General features: G+C 36.3%; 1 protein-coding gene and 1 pseudogene across 1 annotated transcript in view; one reads left to right on the forward strand and one right to left on the reverse strand.

Annotated features, from left to right (window-relative positions):
* Positions 1 to 21,763, forward strand: part of NEK1 (NIMA related kinase 1) — a 250,427-nt gene that overhangs the window by 51,577 nt on the left and 177,087 nt on the right. Inside the window, 1 exon segment of the mRNA XM_058309299.2 lies at positions 3,052 to 3,209. Coding sequence (XP_058165282.1) covers positions 3,052 to 3,209 — 158 coding nt within the window.
* On the reverse strand, positions 16,750 to 17,508 carry LOC139438905 (inactive ADP-ribosyltransferase ARH2-like; annotated as a pseudogene).

Below are 21,763 nucleotides of genomic sequence, written 5' to 3' on the forward strand. Positions count from 1 at the left end.
CCAATAAATAATTATTTATTCAATAATAATTAGAATAAATTTCTATAATTAGTGGAGGTTATTTAAGATTTAAGAAGTGTATTGTCCTGCAAATCTAATGCTTTACATATTCTGCTCTAATTTGAGTTTGGGTAAATTGGTAAAATAAATACCATGTATACCATATCATCAAAATGAGCCCATATACACTTGAAATGTTATGGCAGTGTGTTCTACGAAGGCTACCAGGACCGATACTTCCTGAAGACCTTCTCAGTGTGCAGAGACTGTCTTTCCCTGGGAAATTTTGTCAGTCCCTAAATAAAATTCACAAGAGACTGAGACATAAATAGAATCAACATTCTCCTGGCATCAAGCCTCATGAGAATTCAAATCTTAATTAAAAGCCTCATTGGCACAAAGGCCAGAAACCCCCAGTGTCAGCACGTATTTTCCATGTGGAATTAGAAAGTTATTTTGTCAAACATGGAATCAGGCCAAGAAGAGTTGGTTGAATGAAAAGTTTAATAGCATGGGGCCTAAATGGGAGTGCTGTTGTTGATAGTACCATAAATACTCTGTATTTCCAATCCCCTACATTACGCTTTGTGCTAACCATAGTGTGTCACTGAGACTTAGATATTCTCAAAAGTCGGATAAATAATTGCTTCTTTTCTCTGGAAAGTCGATGGGGACTATTCATACATGTCTTTTGGGAATCATTTTCTGTGTTTTTTTTTCTTGCATACAGAGTCTTTCCATGGCTATGTTAATTTAATACATTTAGCCAGGTTACAGTGCTGTTGCTTTGATTTAGATACTATATATGTATTCTTAAAGGGTAATCGTTTTATCTCACATTTCCTAATTCCCAGTCCAGATGAGTTGGACTATGTGTTTGTTAAACCTACTACCATCTATATTTCTATATAGTCAACACAGATTACTTATGAATCTTCAGAATGCCAGCCAAATGCTAATATTATTTTAATTTTTGTAAGAGTTTACTAAACGAAATAATAAGTTTGTTATTAATAATAATTTACAAAGAAACTAAAAATTGTCCCAAATCTCAACACCCAAGGTCATATTTGGTATATATTTTTTTCCTGGTGATGATATATGCATAAAGACTGATAATTGGAATTGTGTTTGAACAAAGTCTTTTTTTTAAGTTCACATTATTGTATGGTGAATGTTTTCTAATATAATTGGATGTTCTTTGAAGAGATGAGTTTAATGGTAGCATTTCATTGTGAGCTACCAGTTAATTTTTTTCTTTTCTTTTCTCCTTTTAGAAAGGAAAATACATGTTGAAAGAAGTCAATATAAATTGATTTAGCATGTAATATAATCCTGATAGAATAAGTTAGAAGAGGAAGAAAGCTGCTATGCAAGTTGTGGGGGAGTTTGAATAGGGAGGTTCCATAGCAGATGTGGAAAATAGGAGTGGAAAGGGGATTTTGGTAAACGTTGATGTAGACTCTGCTTTTTGACTTCCTTTAATATTTTTCAAAAGATGTAAGTAAATAGAAAATTTTCTTTTTAGTTTGTTTTCTTAAACAGCATTGCTCTAGAGCAGGGTTTCTTAACAAGGGGCCTGTGAACTTGAATTTAAATAAAAAAAATTCTTAAGGGGACGTGTTGGTATGGGTATAGTATCTTTATTAAATAATACACAGTATAGGGTGGAGTTAGTAAGGGGTCCATGGTTTTCACCTGGCTGGCAGAGGGGTCCATGGAACAAAAAAGGTTAAGAACCCCTATTCTAAGTGAATCTCATCTAAGCTTCAATAAGGTTAAAAGGGGTAGTGCTGTAGAGTTCATCTGTGTGCATATATTTTTGTGATTCTCTGATTATTTCTTTATTTTTTTAATTTTTTTTATTTTTTAAAGATTTATTTATTTATTTGATTTCCCCCCCTCCCCTGGTTGTCTGTTCTTGGTGTCTATTTGCTGTGTCTTGTTTCTTTGTCCGCTTCTGTTGTCGTTAGCGGCACGGGAAGTGTGGGCGGCGCCATTCCTGGGCAGGCTGCTCTTTCTTTTCGCGCTGGGCGGCTTTCCTCACGGGCGCACTCCTTGCGCGTGGGGCTCCCCCACGCGGGGGACACCCTTGCGTGGCGGGGCACTCCTTGCGCGCATCAGCACTGCGCATGGCCAGCTCCACACGGGTCAAGGAGGCCCGGGGTTTGAACCGCGGACCTCCCATATGGTAGACGGACGCCCTAACCACTGGGCCAAAGTCCGTTTCCCTGATTATTTCTTTAAAATCAGTTCATAAGTGTTGTTCTTGATATAAATAGCCCTCCCAAAAATTTAACTAATTTATAGTCCTGTCAGCACTGTATAAAGATACTCCTTTCATGGAACTCTTAGTTCTAATAACTGTTTTAAAGGGGTTGTTCTTCAACAGGTCATCATTCAGAGTATGTTATAGTAGTTCATAGTGATGGAATTAATGTTTAACAGAATAATGTTCATAAAGTTTATGTACTTATTTTGAAAGTAATTTTAAAAACAGTGACTTATTTAACAACTTTATTGAGATGACATTTACATAGCATGCCCATTTAAAGTGTGCACTTCATTGCTTTTTATTATATTCACAGATAAAACATTTTAGAAATGTACTTTTTAATGAAAAGTGTCAGTATTTTAAAGAATGTGGCTTTTTACTTCTTTCAAAAAGTGGCTATAGCGCAAGGATTCTTAACCAGGGACCCCTGGTTAAGCTTGAATTGAAATTCAAAAAAACATACTTGTGGGGACATGTTGGTGTGGGTGTGATATATTTATTAAGTAATAGTATAGTGTGGACTTAGTAAGGAGTCCATGGTTTTCACTTGACTGGCAAAGGGGTCTGTGGGCCAAAAAAGTTTAAGAACCCCTGCTTTAGTGTAAAATAGTTATGATGAAGGCATTGACATATAATTGCTAAGGAATATCTGATGGAAAGTTTGGGTTTAAGTTCTGTCAATCATAAAAACAAGTACTATTTTGAAGAATTTTGAAAATAAAGATTTAATATAAAGAAGAACTACTGGAAAAAATTATTTATATGTTTTCATGTAGCCAAAAGACCAGCTTCAGGACAAAGCATGGCTTCTCTAGTACCTGCTCAGAAAATTACAAAGCCTGCTGCTAAATATGGAGTACCTTTAACATATAAGAAATATGGAGATGTACCTAAAAAATTACATGAAAAGAAACCACTTCAAAAACACAAACAGGTATGATCATGTTACAAACGATGTTTTAGTAACAAATTAAATTTGACCTTGTTTTATTGCAGCTCAGTTCAGCAATCTGGATTCATAGGATTGTTTTTGTTATGTTACTAAAGAACATTGCTTTTCTCTGCTTCACTGTGTTCTAAAAATAAGAACATTTATAGAAGTCATAAACATTAAGTAAATGTATTAAAATAATTGGTACAGTAAAAAGAAAATGACATAAATGAAATAAGTTTTGAACAGCCTAAGCAGAGCCATTTGTTTTTGTGTGTAAAAGATATAAATACTTATGATATATTTTATAAAAATCTGGAACAATTATATATTTTAGAATTCACAAGTAAGTGGATCAAAATCATAGAGCTGGAAAAGATGTGATCATATAGTCCACTCTCTTATTTCAGATTAAAAAGTTAAAGCCTGAAGCATTTATGTGACATGCCTAAAAGCATACAGAATATTAGTTTTAGGAATGTGAGATTTTCCTTCGTGTCAGTAGTTCCATACTTTAGTATATGGGACCTGCACACACACAAATATATAGAAACACAAATACTTAGATACATATGTATATATACTGCTCCAAGATAAACGTCACAATAGTGATGAACTGTCACTTGATTAAAATCTATCATAGAGTAGCAAAAAATGACTTCTGTGAATCAGTCTTCAAACAAGTTCTAGCCTTCAGCATCCAATTAGGAAACTAAAACCACGTAATAATTTGTACAGGGAGTTTAATGTAAGTAATTTTTAGAGGATTAGCCTTTAAGGAGTAAAGAGAACTCTGAAGAATACAGAAATAGTAGATAAGGAAGCAGCCACTTTTCCTGCTGCTGAGGAATAGTAACCAAAGAAGGGAAAAATTTCACAAGACTTGCCCAACACCCCCCTTAGGCTGCTTAAGGCTGGGGAGGGTATAGCTGTAGCCCATTGGATGATGGCATTCACTGAGGTACTGAGGTTCATGAGTTTATGAGGTGCCAAAGTTCATAAACTGAGGCTGGCAAACAGGAAACTCGGTGGGTAGCTGACAGGAGAACTGGTAGAATTCTTTTGGAAGTTGCCCCCAGGGGTAGTGCAAACTTGTGTAGCAAAAAGAAAGGGAAGCATGCCTTAATCATAAAGAGAAGCCCTTTCCTTCTCCATTGTTTCCCCCAGTATCCTCTACTGGGAAAGTTTAACATCATTCAATTAATATTAAGCAAAGGAAAAGTAATGACTCTTTCCATTTCCGTTATGACAAGCAGGACAATTGAAAGCTGGATTTGGAACTGAGGGGCAGTAAATTGATAATTGGCCGATTCTTTCTTTTTTGGGGGAGGTGGGTTATAACATTCATTCAGACCTCAATGAACCAATTCCATCATATCCTTTATCCATATTTACTTTAGCCACCTTAAGAAGTCTAAGACCTCAGGCTTTTTTTCATTACCTAGATTCTAATCTTCATAATGTTCTTGTCATAAGCAAATCTGACTCCTACCCTTCTGCATAGCGCTATAAACTCTTCCACAAGGCCCTCTTAGAGTATGCTATCAGCAAAACCCCTATGTTCTATACTTGTAAAATTTTTCTTCAGTTTTTTGTTCTAAAACAAGAATCTTCCCTGAACACACTACCCTGCACCTCTCTTAATTGATGGCTATTTTCTCTCTAACCCCTTTATACCAGTGGGTCTAGAGTAAGAATGAGGAAGGTATTTTCCTTGCTTCTCATTGCCAGACTTTCCCTGTTCTCTAAAATACCCCAGGCTTTGAAACTTTTGCTACCAGATTATATGAACTGCTACCCCTCCACGGTAATCTACAGACTCTATTTTTAAAGAGTTTAACACCTGAATCGCTTTCCAACAATGTCATAATTCTTGGTGATTTCAGTATCCAAAAAAATGATCCTCCCATCATTTGCAGACTTATTTTCTTGAACATTGTCTTTTAATGATCTTGTCTTTTATCTTACCTCAGAACTTTCACTTGTAGTCATGCCATTGTATGTCATAGCCAATAACAGCAACTTTCAGAGTCACAAATATAAGCATTCCACTTACCACTATTTCCTGTGTTTTCCAGCTCTTTCCTCTAGCAGTCTGCCTCTAAAACTTTACCCCATTTAGATCCATTTATTATTCTACTTTTTTCATTGTCCCTCTCCCCTTTGTTTTTTTTTTCTTTATCTGGCCTAAATTCCATATACTCTCATTGTATTAATTTCCAAAGCCTCAACTCTTTTGTAATCTAGCAAAAACCCAAGTTAGTGAAATCTGATTCTCCATCTCTTTTCTGCCTGAGATGGTTAGGGGGCTATGGCTGGAGAAAGCATACAGCAGTTCTGACTTGTCTCGTTTTAAATTTATAACAAAGAATATCAGGTGAGCACCTTCTGGCCACCTATTATGTTTCCTCAGTCCATTTCTCCACTCTGTAGGTGGTTATTTCTTACCTTCTCCTTGCTCTTCAACCTTAGGTAATGACCTTACTTCCTATTTCACTGAGAAAATAGAAACTTTCCCTTATCTAACCGCTATTGCCGGTTAGTCACATCTGTTCACAAATATGTCTTTCTTCCTCTTTGGATGAACTGTCTGTTTTCACCTAGGGCGAACCCCATCATTTGTGTACTATCTACTCTTCTTTTTTGCCTAATAAAGAACTTCCCTCTTTCTCCTGCCTTGTTATATTTTTCCCTCTTCTGAATCATTTCCATTAACAAACAAATATGTTGTATCTTCATTTTTTTTTAAGCCTTACTTTATGTCCCACATCTCCTTCCAGCTCCTTCCATTTCTTTGCTCCCTTTAGTAACTAAACTTCTTCAAAGCATTGTCTATACTATCTGTATCCAGTCTTTCTCTTCCCATTTTCTCTTTTTTTAAAAAAAACATTTATGTCCAGTGTTATTTGTGTCACTTCCATATTTTACAATTGACTTGTCTAAGGTACAACAAAGGCTAAGATTTGACTACTTTATTATTATAATAAATTTTTTTTAGGAGATACTGGGGATTGAACCTGGGACCTTGTATATGGGGAGCAACCACTTAAACACTGAGCTACACCTGCTTGCCCCCATTTTCTCTTGAGCTTACTCCTCTCAGGACTTTCTTTCCTGCAGCTCTTATGAAACAGCTCTTATGAAGGACATCATTGACCTACCTTCATGTTGCTAAATCAAAGGATCACTTTTCTTCTTCCTTGATCTCAGTTTGTTTTTGTTTTTTTTAAAGATTTATTTATTTTTTTTATTTCTCTCCCCTTCACCCTCCCCCCCCCCCCCCCCAGTTATCTGCTCTCTTGTGTTCATTCACTGTATCTTCTTTTGTGTCCGCCTGTGTTCTTGTCAGCGGCACCTGAAATCTGTGTCTCTTTTTGTTGCGTCATCTTGCTGTGTCAGCTCTCCATGTGTGTCGCACCATTCCTGGGCAGGCTGCACTTTTTTTCGCCCTGTGCAGCTCTCCTTACAGGACACACTCCTTGCGTGTGGGGCTCCCCTGGTTGGCCCAGCACTCCTTGTGCGCATCAACACTGCGCATGGGCCAGCTCATCCCGTGGGTTTGAACCTTAGACCTCCCGTGTGGTAGGCAGATGCCCTATCCATTGGCCCAAATCTGCTTTTTGGTCTCAGTTTTTTATTTGCTTGATCACCAACTCCTTCTTTAAACATTCTCTTCAATTGAGTCCAAATATTAGATTCTTCTGGTTCTCCTCCTACCTTATTGACTTCTACTCAACCTTCTTTCTAACTTCCTCCTCATCTCCCTGACTTCTAAATGCTAGAGAACCTGAGGACTCAGTCCATGGACGTCTTCCCCTCTGTACCCATACTCACTTTCTTCTTTAACCTGTTGATGTAACAGATTACATTAATTTCAAATGTTGAACCAGCCTTCCATATCTGGAATAAATTCCACTTGGTCTTGATGTATCATTTCACACATTGATGGATTCAGTTTTAGAATATTTTCATGAGGCTTTTTGCATTTCTGTTCATGAGGGATATTAGTCTGTAATTTTTCTTCCTAGTAATGTCTTTGTCTTGTTTTGGTATTAGAGTAATGCTAGTCTCTTTGAATGAGTTAGGAAGTGTTCCCTCTGCTTCTGTTTTCTTGAAGAGATTGTAGAGAATTGTTATCAATTATTCTTCAAAGGATTGATAGAACTCACCAGTGAAATCATACAGCATGATGCTTTCTGTTTTGGAAAGTTATTAATTATTGACTCAGTTTCTTTGCTAGATAGAGGCCTATTCAGATTATCTCTTTCTTCTTATGTTAGTTTTGGTAGATTGTGTCTTCCAAGAAATTGGTTCATTTCATCTTAATTTATCAAATTTGTGGGCATAGAGTTCTTCTAATATTCTCTTACCAACTTAATGCCTATAAAATCATATGTAATGTGCCTTCTTTCAATTTTTTATTAGTAATTCATGTCTTCTTTCTTTTGTCCTTTGTTAGCCTAGCTGGCGGTTTATCTATCTTTGATCTTTTCAAAGAACCAGATTTTGGTTTCATTGGTTTTTCTTAATTTCCTGTTTTTAGTTTTATTGATTTCTTCTCTGATTTTTATTATTTCTTTTCTTCTGCTTACTTAGGATATAATTTATTCTTTTTTGTGGGAGTTTCCTAAAATGAAAGCTTAGATTATTTATTTTAGATATTCTTTTCTATACATGCATTCAATGCTAAATCTATATATTTTTAACTTTTTATTTCTCTGCATCTCCAGATTTTGAATAAAGTGTATTTTCAATTTCACTTAGTTCAAAATTTTGAAAAAATTTCTCTTGAGAGTTGTGTATCTATTAAGTGTGTTGTTTAATCTCTAGACATTTTTGGATTTTCTAGCTAACTTTCTGTTTTTGATTTTTAGTTGAATTCCATTGTAATCTGAGAGCATACTTTGTATAATTTTCTGTTCTTATAAATTTGTTCAGGTATATTTTATGGCCCAGTATGTGGGTTGTCATGGTGAATTTCCACGTAAGCTCAAGAAGAATGTGTATTTTGCCATTGTTGGATGGATAATTCTGTAAATGTCAATTGGTGTTACCGTTCAGTTCACCTGTAATCTTGCTGATTTTTAGCTTGCTGGGTTTGTCAAATACTGACAGAGGAGTGTCAAAATCTCTAAGAATAGTAGTGGGTTTGTCTATTTCTCCTTTAAGTTCAATGAGCTTTTACTTCATGTATTTTGACACTGTTATTACTTGCAAAAAATTACAAATTGTGATTTTTCTTGGATAATTGAAACCTTAATCATTCTGTAATGCCTTGCTCTATCCCTAATTTATCCCTGACACATTTTCCTTGTTTTAAAATATAATCTGTTTAAATTACTTTAGCTACCACAGGTTCTTTTTTTTGAATAGTGTTAGCATAATATATCTTTTCTTTGTCCCTTCACTTTTAATTTATTTGTATCTTTGTATTTAAGTGAGTTTCTTGTAGATAACATGTGACTAGGTCTTATTTTCTTTTTTTTTTTTTTTTTAATTACATTAAAAAAAATATATGAGGTCCCATTCAACCCCACCGCCCCCGCCCCCCACTCCCCCCACAGCAACACTCTCTCCCATCATCATGATACATCCATTGCACCTGGTAAGTTCATCTCTGAGCATCACTGCACCCCATAGTCAATGGTCCACATCATAGCCAGGTCTTATTTTCTTATCCACACTGTCACTGTATTTAGACCATTCAAATTTAAAGGTTTATTGCTATATTTGGATTAATATCTACCATATTTGTAACTGTTTTCTATTCATTGCCCTTGTTCTGTTTCTTTTCTTTTTGTCTTGCCCTCGTTTTCTGCCTTCTCTGGTTTTAACTGAGTGTTTTATATCGTCCCATTTTCTCTTTCCTTTTATATCAATTGCACATCGTTTAAAAATCTTTTTAGTGATTCACCTAAACTTTGCAATATATGTTTACAACAAATTGTCTACTTTCAAAAAATACTGTACAACCTCACAAGTAGCACAAGTACCTTATAATATTGTGTTCCTGGTTCTTCCCCCCAAGCCTTATAACATTGCTGTCATTAATTTTATTTATTCATAAGCTATAATTTCCTAATACATTATTGCTATTATTATTTTGAACAAATGAGATTAGTACAATTAGAATAATTAAGATCAGTTAAGATGAAGAAAAAGACAAGATTTTATTTTACTTTCATTTATTCCTTCTGCTGTGTTCTTCCTTTCTTTATGTATATCTAAGTTTCTGACCTATATTATTTTCCTTATCTCAAGAACTTCTTTTAACATTTCTTGCCAGGCAGATCTACAGGCGACACAGTCCCTCAATTTTATTTGTCTAAGAAAGTCTTATTTCTTCTTCACGTTTTTCCCTTAAACATTTTTTTTTGGAAATAATGTCAAACTTAGAGAAAACTTGCAAAAATAATACAAGGGCAATGTAGAGAATCCCAATGAACCCTCTACCCAGACATTTTGCCACAATTGTTATATCATTTTATCAGTTCTCTCCATTTTTCTTTTTCTCTGTTTTTTAAACAATTGAGTTGTTTGCATGCATCAGGCTCCTTTAACACTTAATACTCTCATGTGTATGTTCTAAACAAGGACATTCACATATGTAATTACATAAAGTACAGTTATCAAGCTCAAGACATTTAATGTTGATCCATAGTACACAGTATTCCCATTTTTTCATTTGTGCCAATGATGTCAGTTTGAGCATTTCACCTTCATTATTAGATCCAGTCCAGGATCATAAATTGCATTTAATTGTCATTATCTTTTTTTTTTTCTGATTTTCTCTATAAATTTATTTAAAAGTCTATGATTATCCCTCCAAAATAAGAAAGGTTAAATTATATTAAGAGATACATAAATGACTCTGAGATATTTATTTCCATGGAAAGAAATAATTAAGAGTCAGCTTAATTTCATATATGAAAGTATGTAGGTGACTACCTTTGTTGTGTTTCTGTAAGTTTCCCTGACTATAAAAATGCAGATGAGCATAACTAACCTAAGATGGCAAAATTAATTATGTTTAATAATATTAGCCAAAGGATTGGGAGCTGCATCATATAATCCAGGAATTCTGTGATAATGGCTCCCTTTGATCAAATGGCTGGTGACCAAGTTAGGGGCTTCTGAAGGATATTATTGCCCTAGTCTAGAATTTATGATCACTGACTCTTTAAAATAAAATGCAAAATATAAATAGGTTGGTAACTATTTAATTTAGGTTGAGCTACCTATAAATTCCTCATAGCTTTGGAAACATATTTCCCCATCATGAGAATATCAGTAGTCATGTTCATGATAGTTTGTATGAGATACTACCACATATAGACAAATAGTTTGATTCTACTACCTTCCAGCTTTAGTCTTTTTTAAAAAAAATTGTAACATATATGCAATAGAAAGTTTCCTATCTCAACCACTCCCAAGTATACAATTCTGTGGTATTAATCACATTCATAAAGTTGTGCTACCCTCATCACAATTCATTACTAAACTTTTCTTCACCCTAAACAGAAACCCTGAATGCATTAAGCATTAACTGCCCATTCCCCTTCTCCCCTTCCCCTGGTAAACTGTACTCTACTTTCTGTCTCTATAAATTTGCATATTCTAGTTATTTCATATAAGTGGAATCATAGAATATTTGTCTTTTTATGTGTGGCTTATTTACTCAACATGATGTCTTAAGATTCATTCATGTTGTGTAGCATATAGCAGAACTTCTTTCTTTTTATGGCTGAATAATATTCAAGTATATGTATATACTATATTATGTTTATTCATTCATCTGATGGACACTTGGATTGCGTCTGCCTTTTGGCTATTGTGAATAATGTTGCTATGAAAATTGCAAATACTTGCTTTCCATTTTTCAAATCTTTTGGGTATACACCTAGAAGTAGGATTGTAGGGTTTTATGGTAGTTTGATGTTTAAAGTTATGGGGAACTGCCAAACCATTTTCTACAATGGCTTCCCCAACAATGTACAGGGTTTTACAGTCCCACCAACAATATACAGGGTTTCTGTTTCTCTACTGCCTTACCAGTTACTTGTTATTTTCTGGTTTTTCAGTAACAACCCTTCCAGTGGGTATGAGGTGGTTTCTACCAACCCCGAGATGACTACCTTGTCTGTTTGTTCACTGTTTGTGCTCACTGTGCTCATTGTCTGCTCATCGCTCTTTGCTGCTGTTGCTCATTGTCTGCCTGCTTTTTCTTTATGAGGCACCAGGAACGGAACCCAGGACCTCCCATGTGGGAGGCGGGCACATCTGCTCCCCTCAGTGTGTTTTGATTTGCATTTCCTTAATGGCTAATGATGTTGCACATCTTTCCATGTGCTTTTTGGCCATCTCAAAATTAACATATATAATACTAAACTCCTGATTCCATCCCTTCTCCAAACTGATTTTCCTTATTTCAGTAGGTGGCACCTCTGTACTTCCATTTGTTCTGATCATGAACTTTGGAGATATCATTATTGAATACATTTCCATGAAACATCACATCATGTGAACTTTGCCTGCAAAATATATTTGGAGTCTTACCACATCGCATGATCTCTACCACTACGTTAGTCTTAGCCACTCCTTATTTTTCAACTGGCCTATAAAAGTAACCTCCTGACCTGTCTCACTGCTTTCGAACTTACTCCCTTCTAGTCTTTTCTTTCCTGAAGAGTTAGAATGATCCTTTTATGCTGAAGGTGAGATCATTGCATTTTCCTGCTTGAAACTTTCCAGTGGCTTTTCATCTCTCTCAGAGTAAAAGCCCGAGTCCTTAACAATGATTTTCAAAACCCTCTGATACCCTCATTAGCTCTCCAGCCTCATTTTCTACCAGTCCTCCCCTCCTTGTTACTTACAGTCCAGATATTCTAACTTCTTGTTTCCCTCAACCATGCCAAGATTTACCTTCCCAAATGCATTATTCTTGCTGTTTTCTCTTCCTGGAGGGCTTCAGAAAACTGTAAAACTCTATGATTTCCTGTAGGTCTGTGCTTAGAATGTACTTCTTGATAGAGCCTTCCATGATCCCCTTATATAAAAAAAAAAAACAAACCATCACCTGCATTCCATCCCCACTTTTCTTATCTAATTTATTCTCTATTTTTTTCATAACATTATCACTCTCTAATACACTCTATATTTTTAACTTAAAAAAAAAATTTCAAACTTACAGGACAGTTACAAAAATATTACAAACCCCATACACAGAACTCCAACATACCCCCGTGCCCCTAGAACACCAGTTTCACCAATTTTAACATTTTGTCCCGTGTGCCATTCCTGCCTCCAACCTCATCCACCCCCAATATATCTATCTAAGGAACATTTGAGAGCAGATTACATACATCATGCTCTTGGAACATATAGTAATTCCATGTACATTTCCTATGAACAAGGATATTCACTTTTTTTTACAGTTTTTTTTTCCTTTTTCTTTTTTTTTTCTTAGAGATACAATAATCCAGTTTTTCTTTTTTGAATTCATCAATAATTCCAAGCTGCTACATTGTCCTGCCTCTGTCCCTGTAATATCATTCAGGACAATTCCAAGTTCCGAAAATGCCCCCATATCACACCTCTTTTTCCCCCTCCCTGCCCTCAGCAACTCCTTTGGCAGCTGTCTCCACATCAATGATATAATTTCTTCCATTGCTGGAGTCACAATAATTCTATAGTAGAATACCAGTAAGTCCACTTTAATCCATATTTTATTCCTCCATCCTGAGGACTCTGGGATGGCGATGCCCATTCCACCCTTAAATTGACAGGGGGCTTAGATTCCACATGGCTGATGGGTGGGATTCTCCTGCTTGCAGTTGTAGACTCTCTCGGTTCCTTTGTATGGTGGTTGACCATCCTCACCTCCTTGTTAGCTGACCTGGGTAAGTCCTGTGAACTGGAGAGTAAGTGTTTCAGGGATATTCACTTATGTAATCACTTTCAGTACAGTTACTAAGTTCAAGAAATTTGCATTTACATAAATGTTACATTCTGTATGCCAATTTTTTGTCACAATAATGTCCTTTTGAACCTTTTCTCTTCCAATCTTTGATCTGGTCTTGTGTCATATATTGCATTTATTTTTTTCTTCATTTTATTTATTTATTTATTGTATTTTTTTGAAGATACATGGATCAAAAAATTTTTCATTGAAAAATATAAGATTTTCCCATATACCCCACATCCCACCCCCCCATTTCCCAATTCTCCACATCACTGCTACAATTTCTTTCGTTACTAGTCACAACAGTTCTATAGTAGAATACCAGTAAGTCCACTCTAGTCCATAGTTTATTCCTCCATCCTGTGGACCCTGGGATGATGATGTCCACTCCACCTCTATATCGAGAGGGGGCTTAGATCCGACATGGTTGATGGATGCAATTCTCCTGCTTGCAGTTGTAGGCACTTTCAATTCTCTGGTGTGGTGGTTGACCATCTTCACCTCCCTGTTAGCTGACCCGGGTAAGTCCAATGAACCGGAGAGTAGGAGTTGCAACTCTCCCGAGGCTCACGGCCCAGCTGGCACATGGCCAGTCCAGAGATTCAAGTCTCCTGAGTATATACCAACACCAGTGCCAACCACAGGTTCGGTAAAAGTGACAGAAGAGGCATGTGTAGAAAGGTCACGTCTGAGTCCAACTCCATCGCACTCAGGAACAAATTCCAAAGTAGGGCCCATGGACAAGGCACTGAACTCCAGAGCCATCTGCCATGACCATAGAACCTGTGTGTCTCCATAGCCCTCAGGAGCACCAGTACCTGGGGTTGTATCTACTTTGGCTGTCTCTGGGATCCTGCTGAGAGGCGTGTGTAAGTGCTACTCCTCTGATGACCTCCCAACTCTTTTTTGAAGACTCTTAGCCATATAAACTCATTTATCTTCATCATTTTCCCCTTTTATGCAAGGTCTTTTTCTAGTTGTGTCACCAGTTAGTGATTGGTAGTAATCCCTTGGCACCAGGGAGGCTTTTCCCTGGGAGTCATGTCTCACACTGTGGGGAGGGTAATGCATTTACATGCTGAGTTTGTCTTAGAGAGTGGCCACATTTGAGTAACATGGATTACTCAGGAGGTAACTCTTAGGCACCCTGCAGCTCTAAGCCTAGTTGAAATTTCAGGCACAGAGGCTCATAAGCATAGTCATCAGTATCAGGGGCCAATCATTGGACCGTCCTTCATTGCAATGGCAATGGTCTTTGCCATTGCACTTGGGGGATTGTTGCTGTAGAGCTCCCCTGGCTAGGAACTCAGGACTCCCTCAGTTGTCATTTGTAACTCTGCCTACTATGACAATACCCAACGAATATCCGAACATTTTTACATACCCTATATAATGCATTTAATTGTCATTATTTCTGTAATTTCTCCCTCCCTTCCTAATTTCTCCCTTAATTTCTTTTTCTCTTTCCCTCTCCCTTCCCCCGCCCCTCTCCCTCCATTTCTTCCATCATATATATAACATAAACCTTCCCATCCCAGCCCCTGGGAGTATCCCTAAGGATATCATTCAGTGGGATTAACCACATTCATTTTGTTGCAGTACCCTTACCACCATCCATTACCAGACATTACCCTTCACCTACAACAGAAATATACTTATTTTGCATCAACTCCCCATTGTCTCTGCCCTCCACCCCTATAACCCGTACTCTACTTTGCCTCTTTGAGTTTGAATATGGTCTGATATTTTCTTTGTAGCTACCATTGGGATTAAATTTAACATTCTAAATCTATTCCAATCATGTTTGCTTCGATACCAACTCAACTTCAATACTGCACACATGCTATGTTCCTGTACACCTCTGTCCCTCTATCTTTATGTAGTTCTTGTCATTAATTGCATGTGTATACATTATAGGTCCCAAACCACTGATTTATCATTACATTTTTGTACACTTGCCTTTTAGATCCTGTATGAAGTAAAAAGTAGTTACAATCTATAAATGCAGTAGTACTGGTGTTTATATTTATATATAAATATAATATTATATATATATATATGGTGTTTATATATGTCATTATCTTTACCAGTGATCTTATTTCTTCATGTGGCTTCAGTCAATTGTCTGTTGTCCTTTCCTTTCAACCTGCAGAGCTACCTTTTAGCATTTCTCATAGGACAGGCTAGTGCTGGTAAAATCCCTCAGCTTTTGTTTATCTGAGAGTGCCTTAATCCCTCCCTTATTTTTCTCAGCAATTGAAAACATTTTTGCAAAGGAAACTCCAAGACAAGATGGGTTCCACTGGTGAATTTTATCAAGCATTTAAGGAAGAACTGATACCTATCCTTTGCAACTTCTTTTGAAAATAGTCCCAGCTCCTAGTAGGGTGGCTCATACTGGTTCTAGCTTTTTCCAGATAGAGTTCCTTGGTTCTTCTTACCTAGAAAATGAAGGCAGCTTTTTTTTTTAAGCGATTTTATTGAGACATATTCACATACCACACCATCCATATAAAGTGTACATTTAGAAAAAAGGAAAGCAAAACAAAAAAAGTATACACTTAGTGGCTTTAGGTATAATCACCATTGTGCATTCATCACTGCAATCAACGTTAGAGCTTTTTCATTACTCCAGAAAGTAAAACTGCCTACCCTTTGGCAGTCACCTCTTAATCCTCTGTCCTTCCCCTGCTATACATCGTTACTAATCTGATTCCATCTCTGTATGTTTATTTATAGTTACATTTTATGTAAATGGAGTCAAACAATATGTAGTACTTTGTGTCTGGTTTCTTTTACTTAGCATAATTACAGAATTCCTGGTTGGCAGCTCTGTTTTCAGCATTTTGAATATGTCTTTCCACTGCTTTTTACTTTTTTTTTTTTTACACATGGGTATTTATTTCCTGGTTTCCTGTGTAAGTTTTCCTGAAAGCTGTTGTTTTAAAGATCTGATGTGATAAAAAACATAGGCTAGGGAGGTTAATTGCATTGCTATTCGGGTATATCCCAAATACAGCCAATATTGATTTTTGAGTTGTAGGAATGTCTGCATTAAGAATATAAATGTATCATCCTGCTAGTAAGAGACTGACACATCATTAATGGATGAATGAGGAAGCAACAAGTTTGCCACTTGTCAAAATACATGTCTAAGAGGTAGAAAAATAGGATGATGGAAGGCTTTTTCAAATAGCGGAGGTACAGATGAGGAGCTATTGTGGTTTATTTTGTTGAAATAAGTCAGCAAGTAGCATTAGTTTTGTACTAGATTAAATACACCTGTTGTTGAGACTATTTGTAACCACTGCTTTTGGAGGTTCAAGTGTGGCAAATTTGATGTAATGGCAGTGTACTAGGTTTGGGTTAGGATAAGGACAAACAGTATATTTTATATAGCAGTTGGGATTCTGAAATTGAGAGGAGAAAAGTTAAAATTTATTACCCATTATGTATGGATTCTTTGCTAGATGAAAATCGTACACAAATGAGATTACCAAAGTAAAGCTTACTTTTGAACACTAGTGGGACAACTAGAATTTAGAAGAGTCTCTTTAGGAAGGGAGAATGGCAGAACTGGCTTTACTTTTCTTCTGAGGACAGGTGATAAAGAGCTTCACTCAAGTTCTCTAGTTTCTCCTTGTGTTTGAGGTCCTGGTACAAGCCTTTGAGAATTTTTTTGAGGCCATAAAACAGTCCAAACAGGCAGCTCACAATTGTTTCAGTAGCTGCACTTACACTCCCATGAAGCATAGCTCGATTTCAGAGGTGTATCCAATTATCCCCTGTTCCTGAAAGAGCATTATATGCAATCATGGGAGCATATGGAGTCTTCTTTACTCTTGACCTTCTGAGCACCATGTCTTGTCTTGACTCTCTACTCTACATCATAATTATCAGAAAAAGTGGCTTTACTTTCCTTGTCTTTAGTGATTTTTCTATCTTCCAAATAAAAATGCCAGTTAGCTTCAGAGTAAAACCAATGCTCCTGGTATCCTGCCATATGCCCAGTGGTCTTTTTACATTATTTAGCCAGTGGAACCACCTTCATCATATCTTTCCCCTCTTACCAAGCAGCTTTCCTTGGATGGCATAAGATATAATCAGGGCCATGCACAGTGACCCAAGGAAGGCTTTAAAATGGTTATGTGTCATTTGGTCACACTCGATGCTAACTTCAGTAAGAGTTTCCAACCATTCAGCCTTCCAGTATCTCATGCTGATTCACATTGCTTTGGTGGCAGCTCCAAATTTGAACCACTTCCTTTGCTCTTGATTCCTTTGTGTAGATCCGTATTTCCATCTGGTGTCATTTTCCTTCTGCCTGAAAGAAGGAAACATTTTTTGTAGTGTGAGTCTGCTTTCAGCTTTCATTTGTCTGAAAAATGCTGTTTCTTGCCTTCATTTCTAAAAGATACTTCTGCTGGATAAAGAATTCTAAGTTGAAATTTTCTTTCAGTCCTCTGATCATTCTGTACCTTAATAATGTTGTGCCACTGTCTTCTAGCTTGCATTATTTCTGCCAAGAAGTCCACTGTCATCCTTATCTTTCTTTCTCTGTATATAATGTCTTCTTTAATCTAGCTTCTTTTTTTTGGTAATCAAAGTGACTGTATTTATTTACTTTTGATACTCTTGCCTGGGACACATATTAAGCTAAATGGGATGATGGGACACGAGTCATAAACCAGAAATGTTGTGAGTATACGAGTATATATGGTCACTCTCCTTATAATGAAAATTGGCAGTTCTCTGACCCTCTCCAACATCCATTTCATTCCCTAATGTCAATCACTGTTAACTCTTGTAGCTGTTCCTTCTAGATTATTTTACTAAATAATGTAATTAAATGACAAGTTCTTGATTAATCAAGTTTAGACATTAACTATAAACTTCTGATTATGATAGAATAGGGTTCAGTGTGCTTGTATCACTGATCTCCCCTGCTTCATCTTCCTATATAATTACATCACTTTTATTTTGTACTTTTTAAAAATTAAAAAAAAAATTTTTAAAATATATTTTTTATTTTTTTAGAAGATAGATTACCCAAAATGTTACACATAAAAATATAAGGGATGGGAAATGAATGTTGCTCAACCAATTGCACTCCCATCTACCATATAGGAGGTCCAGGGTTTGATGCCCAGGGCCTTCCGGTGAGGGCAAGCTGGCCCACACTGGAATGCCGCCCTGTGCAGGAGTGCCCTGCTGCGTGGGAATACTGCCCAGTGCGGGAAAGCCACCCTGTGCAGGAGTGCTGGCCGATGTTGAGAGATGGTGCCATGAGATGATGCAACAAGAGACATAGAGGAGAGAAAATAAGAAGATGTAGCAGCACAGGGAGTTGAGGTGACGCAAGAGGGTAATCACCTCTCTCCCACTCCGGAAGGTCCAAGGATTGGTTCTTGGAGCAGCCTAATGAGAATACAAGTAGACACAGAAGAACACACAGCGAATGGACACAGAGAGCAGACAATGGGGGGAACAGGGTGGCGGGGGGGAGAATAAATAAAAATAAATCTTTAAAAAAAATAAATAAGGAATTCCCATCACTCTTTAGTTACATTAATAATCTGTGCTACCGATATTCATAGGGACATTATTCACAGTTGCCAAAAGCTGGAAACAACCCAGGTGTCCTTCAGCAGATGAATGGATAAACAAACTGTGGTTTATTTACATGATGGAATATTATACAGCTGGAAGAAGAAGTGAAGTCATAAAGTATATGACAACATGGATGAACCTGGAAGACATGGTTGAGCGAAGCAAGCCAGACACTAAAGGACAAATATTGTATGATTACATTACTATGAACAAACTATATTGTGCATCATATTGGTTAAAAAAAAAATCAGCGCTTATGAAGTTGACCATGTAAGTGTTATTCACTGAAGAGCCAAGTGATACAAAAGGATTTTCTGTAAGTTTTACGTTTTCTCTCTTACGTCCCTTTTCCTAAAATTAAGTTACCTTATTTCTTGTCTTACATAATTTTCAGTACTCATATCTTGATTTTTTCCAAATGTTCTATCATCCCTGCCATCTATGTATTCTTCCCACCTCTGCTTCGTGCTCTATCATGTTTTTAACATTTTTATCTGTATTTATTTTATTTTAATTAATTATATTATTGAAATTGTGAGTTTGCAAAGCAATCATGCATAATATGTGAATTCCCATATATCACCCCTCCACCAACACCTTACATTGTTGTAGGACATTGGGTATAGATTATGAAAGAACATGATCAAACTATTACTATAAACTATGATCCATAGTGTACTGTTGGTATATTTTTTCCATACCACCCCTATTATTAACACATGTATTAGGATTGTACCTTTGTTATAGTTCATGAGAGAGCACTCTCATATTTTTACTGTTAACCACAGTCCATCATCCACCACATGGTGCACTGTGTTATACAGTCCCATGCCTTGTATAATCTATCCAAAGTGTACACTCAGTGGCTCTCAGTTTTATCTCAGAGTTGTGCAGTCATCATCCAGTGAGTTTTGAATATTTTCTTAGTCCAGTAGGAAAAAATCCCATACTCCTCTAGTATCTACCCTTAGCATTGATATAGTACTTTCTCTGTCATTGATGCAAGACTATTACAATATTGCTGTTAACTGTAGGCCATAAATTACATTAAAGTAATTTCCCATGCATCATCTTATTCTTACCACCTTGTAATAGTGATATACAGTTAATCAAATTCATAGAAAAACCTTCTTGTATTTGTACTATTAGCCACAATCCTTATCCATCTACTCTGGCTGCTTTTAAGATCTTTTCTTTATTATTGATTTTGAGCACTTTGATTATCATGTGCCTTCATGTTGTTTTCTTCATGTTACTTGTGTTTGGTATTCACTGAGTTTCTTGGGGCTGTTACAGTTTTCATCAAAATTGAGAAAAGTTTGGCCATGATTTCTTCAAATATATATTTTTTGTTCCTCTTCCCTTTCTCATTTCAGGATTTCAGTTACATTATATTAAGCTGCTTATTGACCCAAAGCTCACTAATGCTCTATTCATTTATTTGGATCCCTTTTTCTCTGTGTGTCCCATTTTGGATAGTTTCTATTGCTGTACCTTCAAATTCTCTGATGTTTTCTTCTGAAAAGGTTCTGCTGTTAATCTTATCCAGTGCATTTAACTCAGACATTGTAGCATTTATCTCTAGAAATTTGATAGGAGCTTTTTTATATTTTCTTTATCTCTACATAATTTTTGAACATAAGGAATAGAGTTATGATAACTGTTAGTATCCTTTTCTGTTAATTCTAATATCTGTGTCAATTCTCTTCAGTTGTCATATGTTGATTTTTCTCTTCATTTTGCTTCATATTTTCCCGCTTCTTTAGAAGCATGCCAAGTTACATTTGATTGGATGCTAGACATTCAGAATTTTAACTTGTCGAGTCCTGGATATTTTTATATTCCTACAAATACTTGGCATTGTTTTAGCCTGCATTTAAGTTATTTAAAAGCAGATTAATCTTTTTGGGTCTTGCTCTGTTGAGACCAGAGCTACAGTTAGTAGCGTTTATTCTCCATTACTTCTGAATACTCTAACGCTGTGACGTTACCAGTGTGGCCGGTAAGTGTAGATTCTGTTCTTAGCCCTTTGTGGGCACTGGTTACTGTTCTCTATAATTCTCTTAGATGGTTTCTTTTCCTAGCCGTGGTAGTTTCGTCACATGTAATCAATACTCTACTGAATTCTTAAGGTACCCTCAGCAGATATCCACTGTTTTCTCTTTGTGGAGCTCTCTCCTCTCACATACTGTCCAGGGAACTCTAGTTGTCTTGGACTCCCAGTTCCATCTCCTCAGCCTAGAGGATTCATTGCATCACAGTTTAGAAACCTTCTCAGTGTAGGGAATTTGGTCAATCATAGGGCTCATCTCTTGTGAAGCACTGCCATTTGTTGCCTGATATCTGATGTCTTAAAGACTAATATTTTATACGTTTTGTTTGGTTTTCTTTGGTTTTAAATGGGATGGTGAAACCAGTCCCTTCTTTCATGTTAGCAGAAGTGAAAGTATATTTATATATCATGCACAGTATATATACAGAAAAAAAGGCCAAAAGAATGTGTAACTAGAGGTTCACAGTGATTATTTCTGTGTAGATTTATGGATAATTTGTATCTCCTTTACACATTTCTGTTTTTTTTTAAATTATCTACAATGTAGGTGTACTATTTTTATAATTTAAATGTCATTTTAGAAAGTACTCTTATCAACAAAGGCTAAGATCATCTATTTCTCCTTAATTAGTTCACTAATTCTAAAAGCTTCATTCTGAACTTCAGAAGTATTGGTAATACCTAACTGCAAATTGCTTTGAAATTACAACTCTAGGAAATATGTTTATGTAGAGCTCCTGAATTAAGGCCATATGGTAACAACCAGTAGATCCAGAAGACCTAGGATCTAGTTTAATTTTGTCATATGATACCTCTCTCTCTCTCTCCATCCATATGTATTGTTCTGGGTCAAATAAATTTCCATCTGTGTTGTCCTCTAAGAATTCTGTAGTTTAGCTCTTATATTTAGGTCCTTGATTCATTTTGAGTTTT

This window comes from Dasypus novemcinctus, chromosome 1 (assembly GCF_030445035.2).
Source record: "Dasypus novemcinctus isolate mDasNov1 chromosome 1, mDasNov1.1.hap2, whole genome shotgun sequence".
Lineage (NCBI taxonomy): Eukaryota > Metazoa > Chordata > Mammalia > Cingulata > Dasypodidae > Dasypus > Dasypus novemcinctus.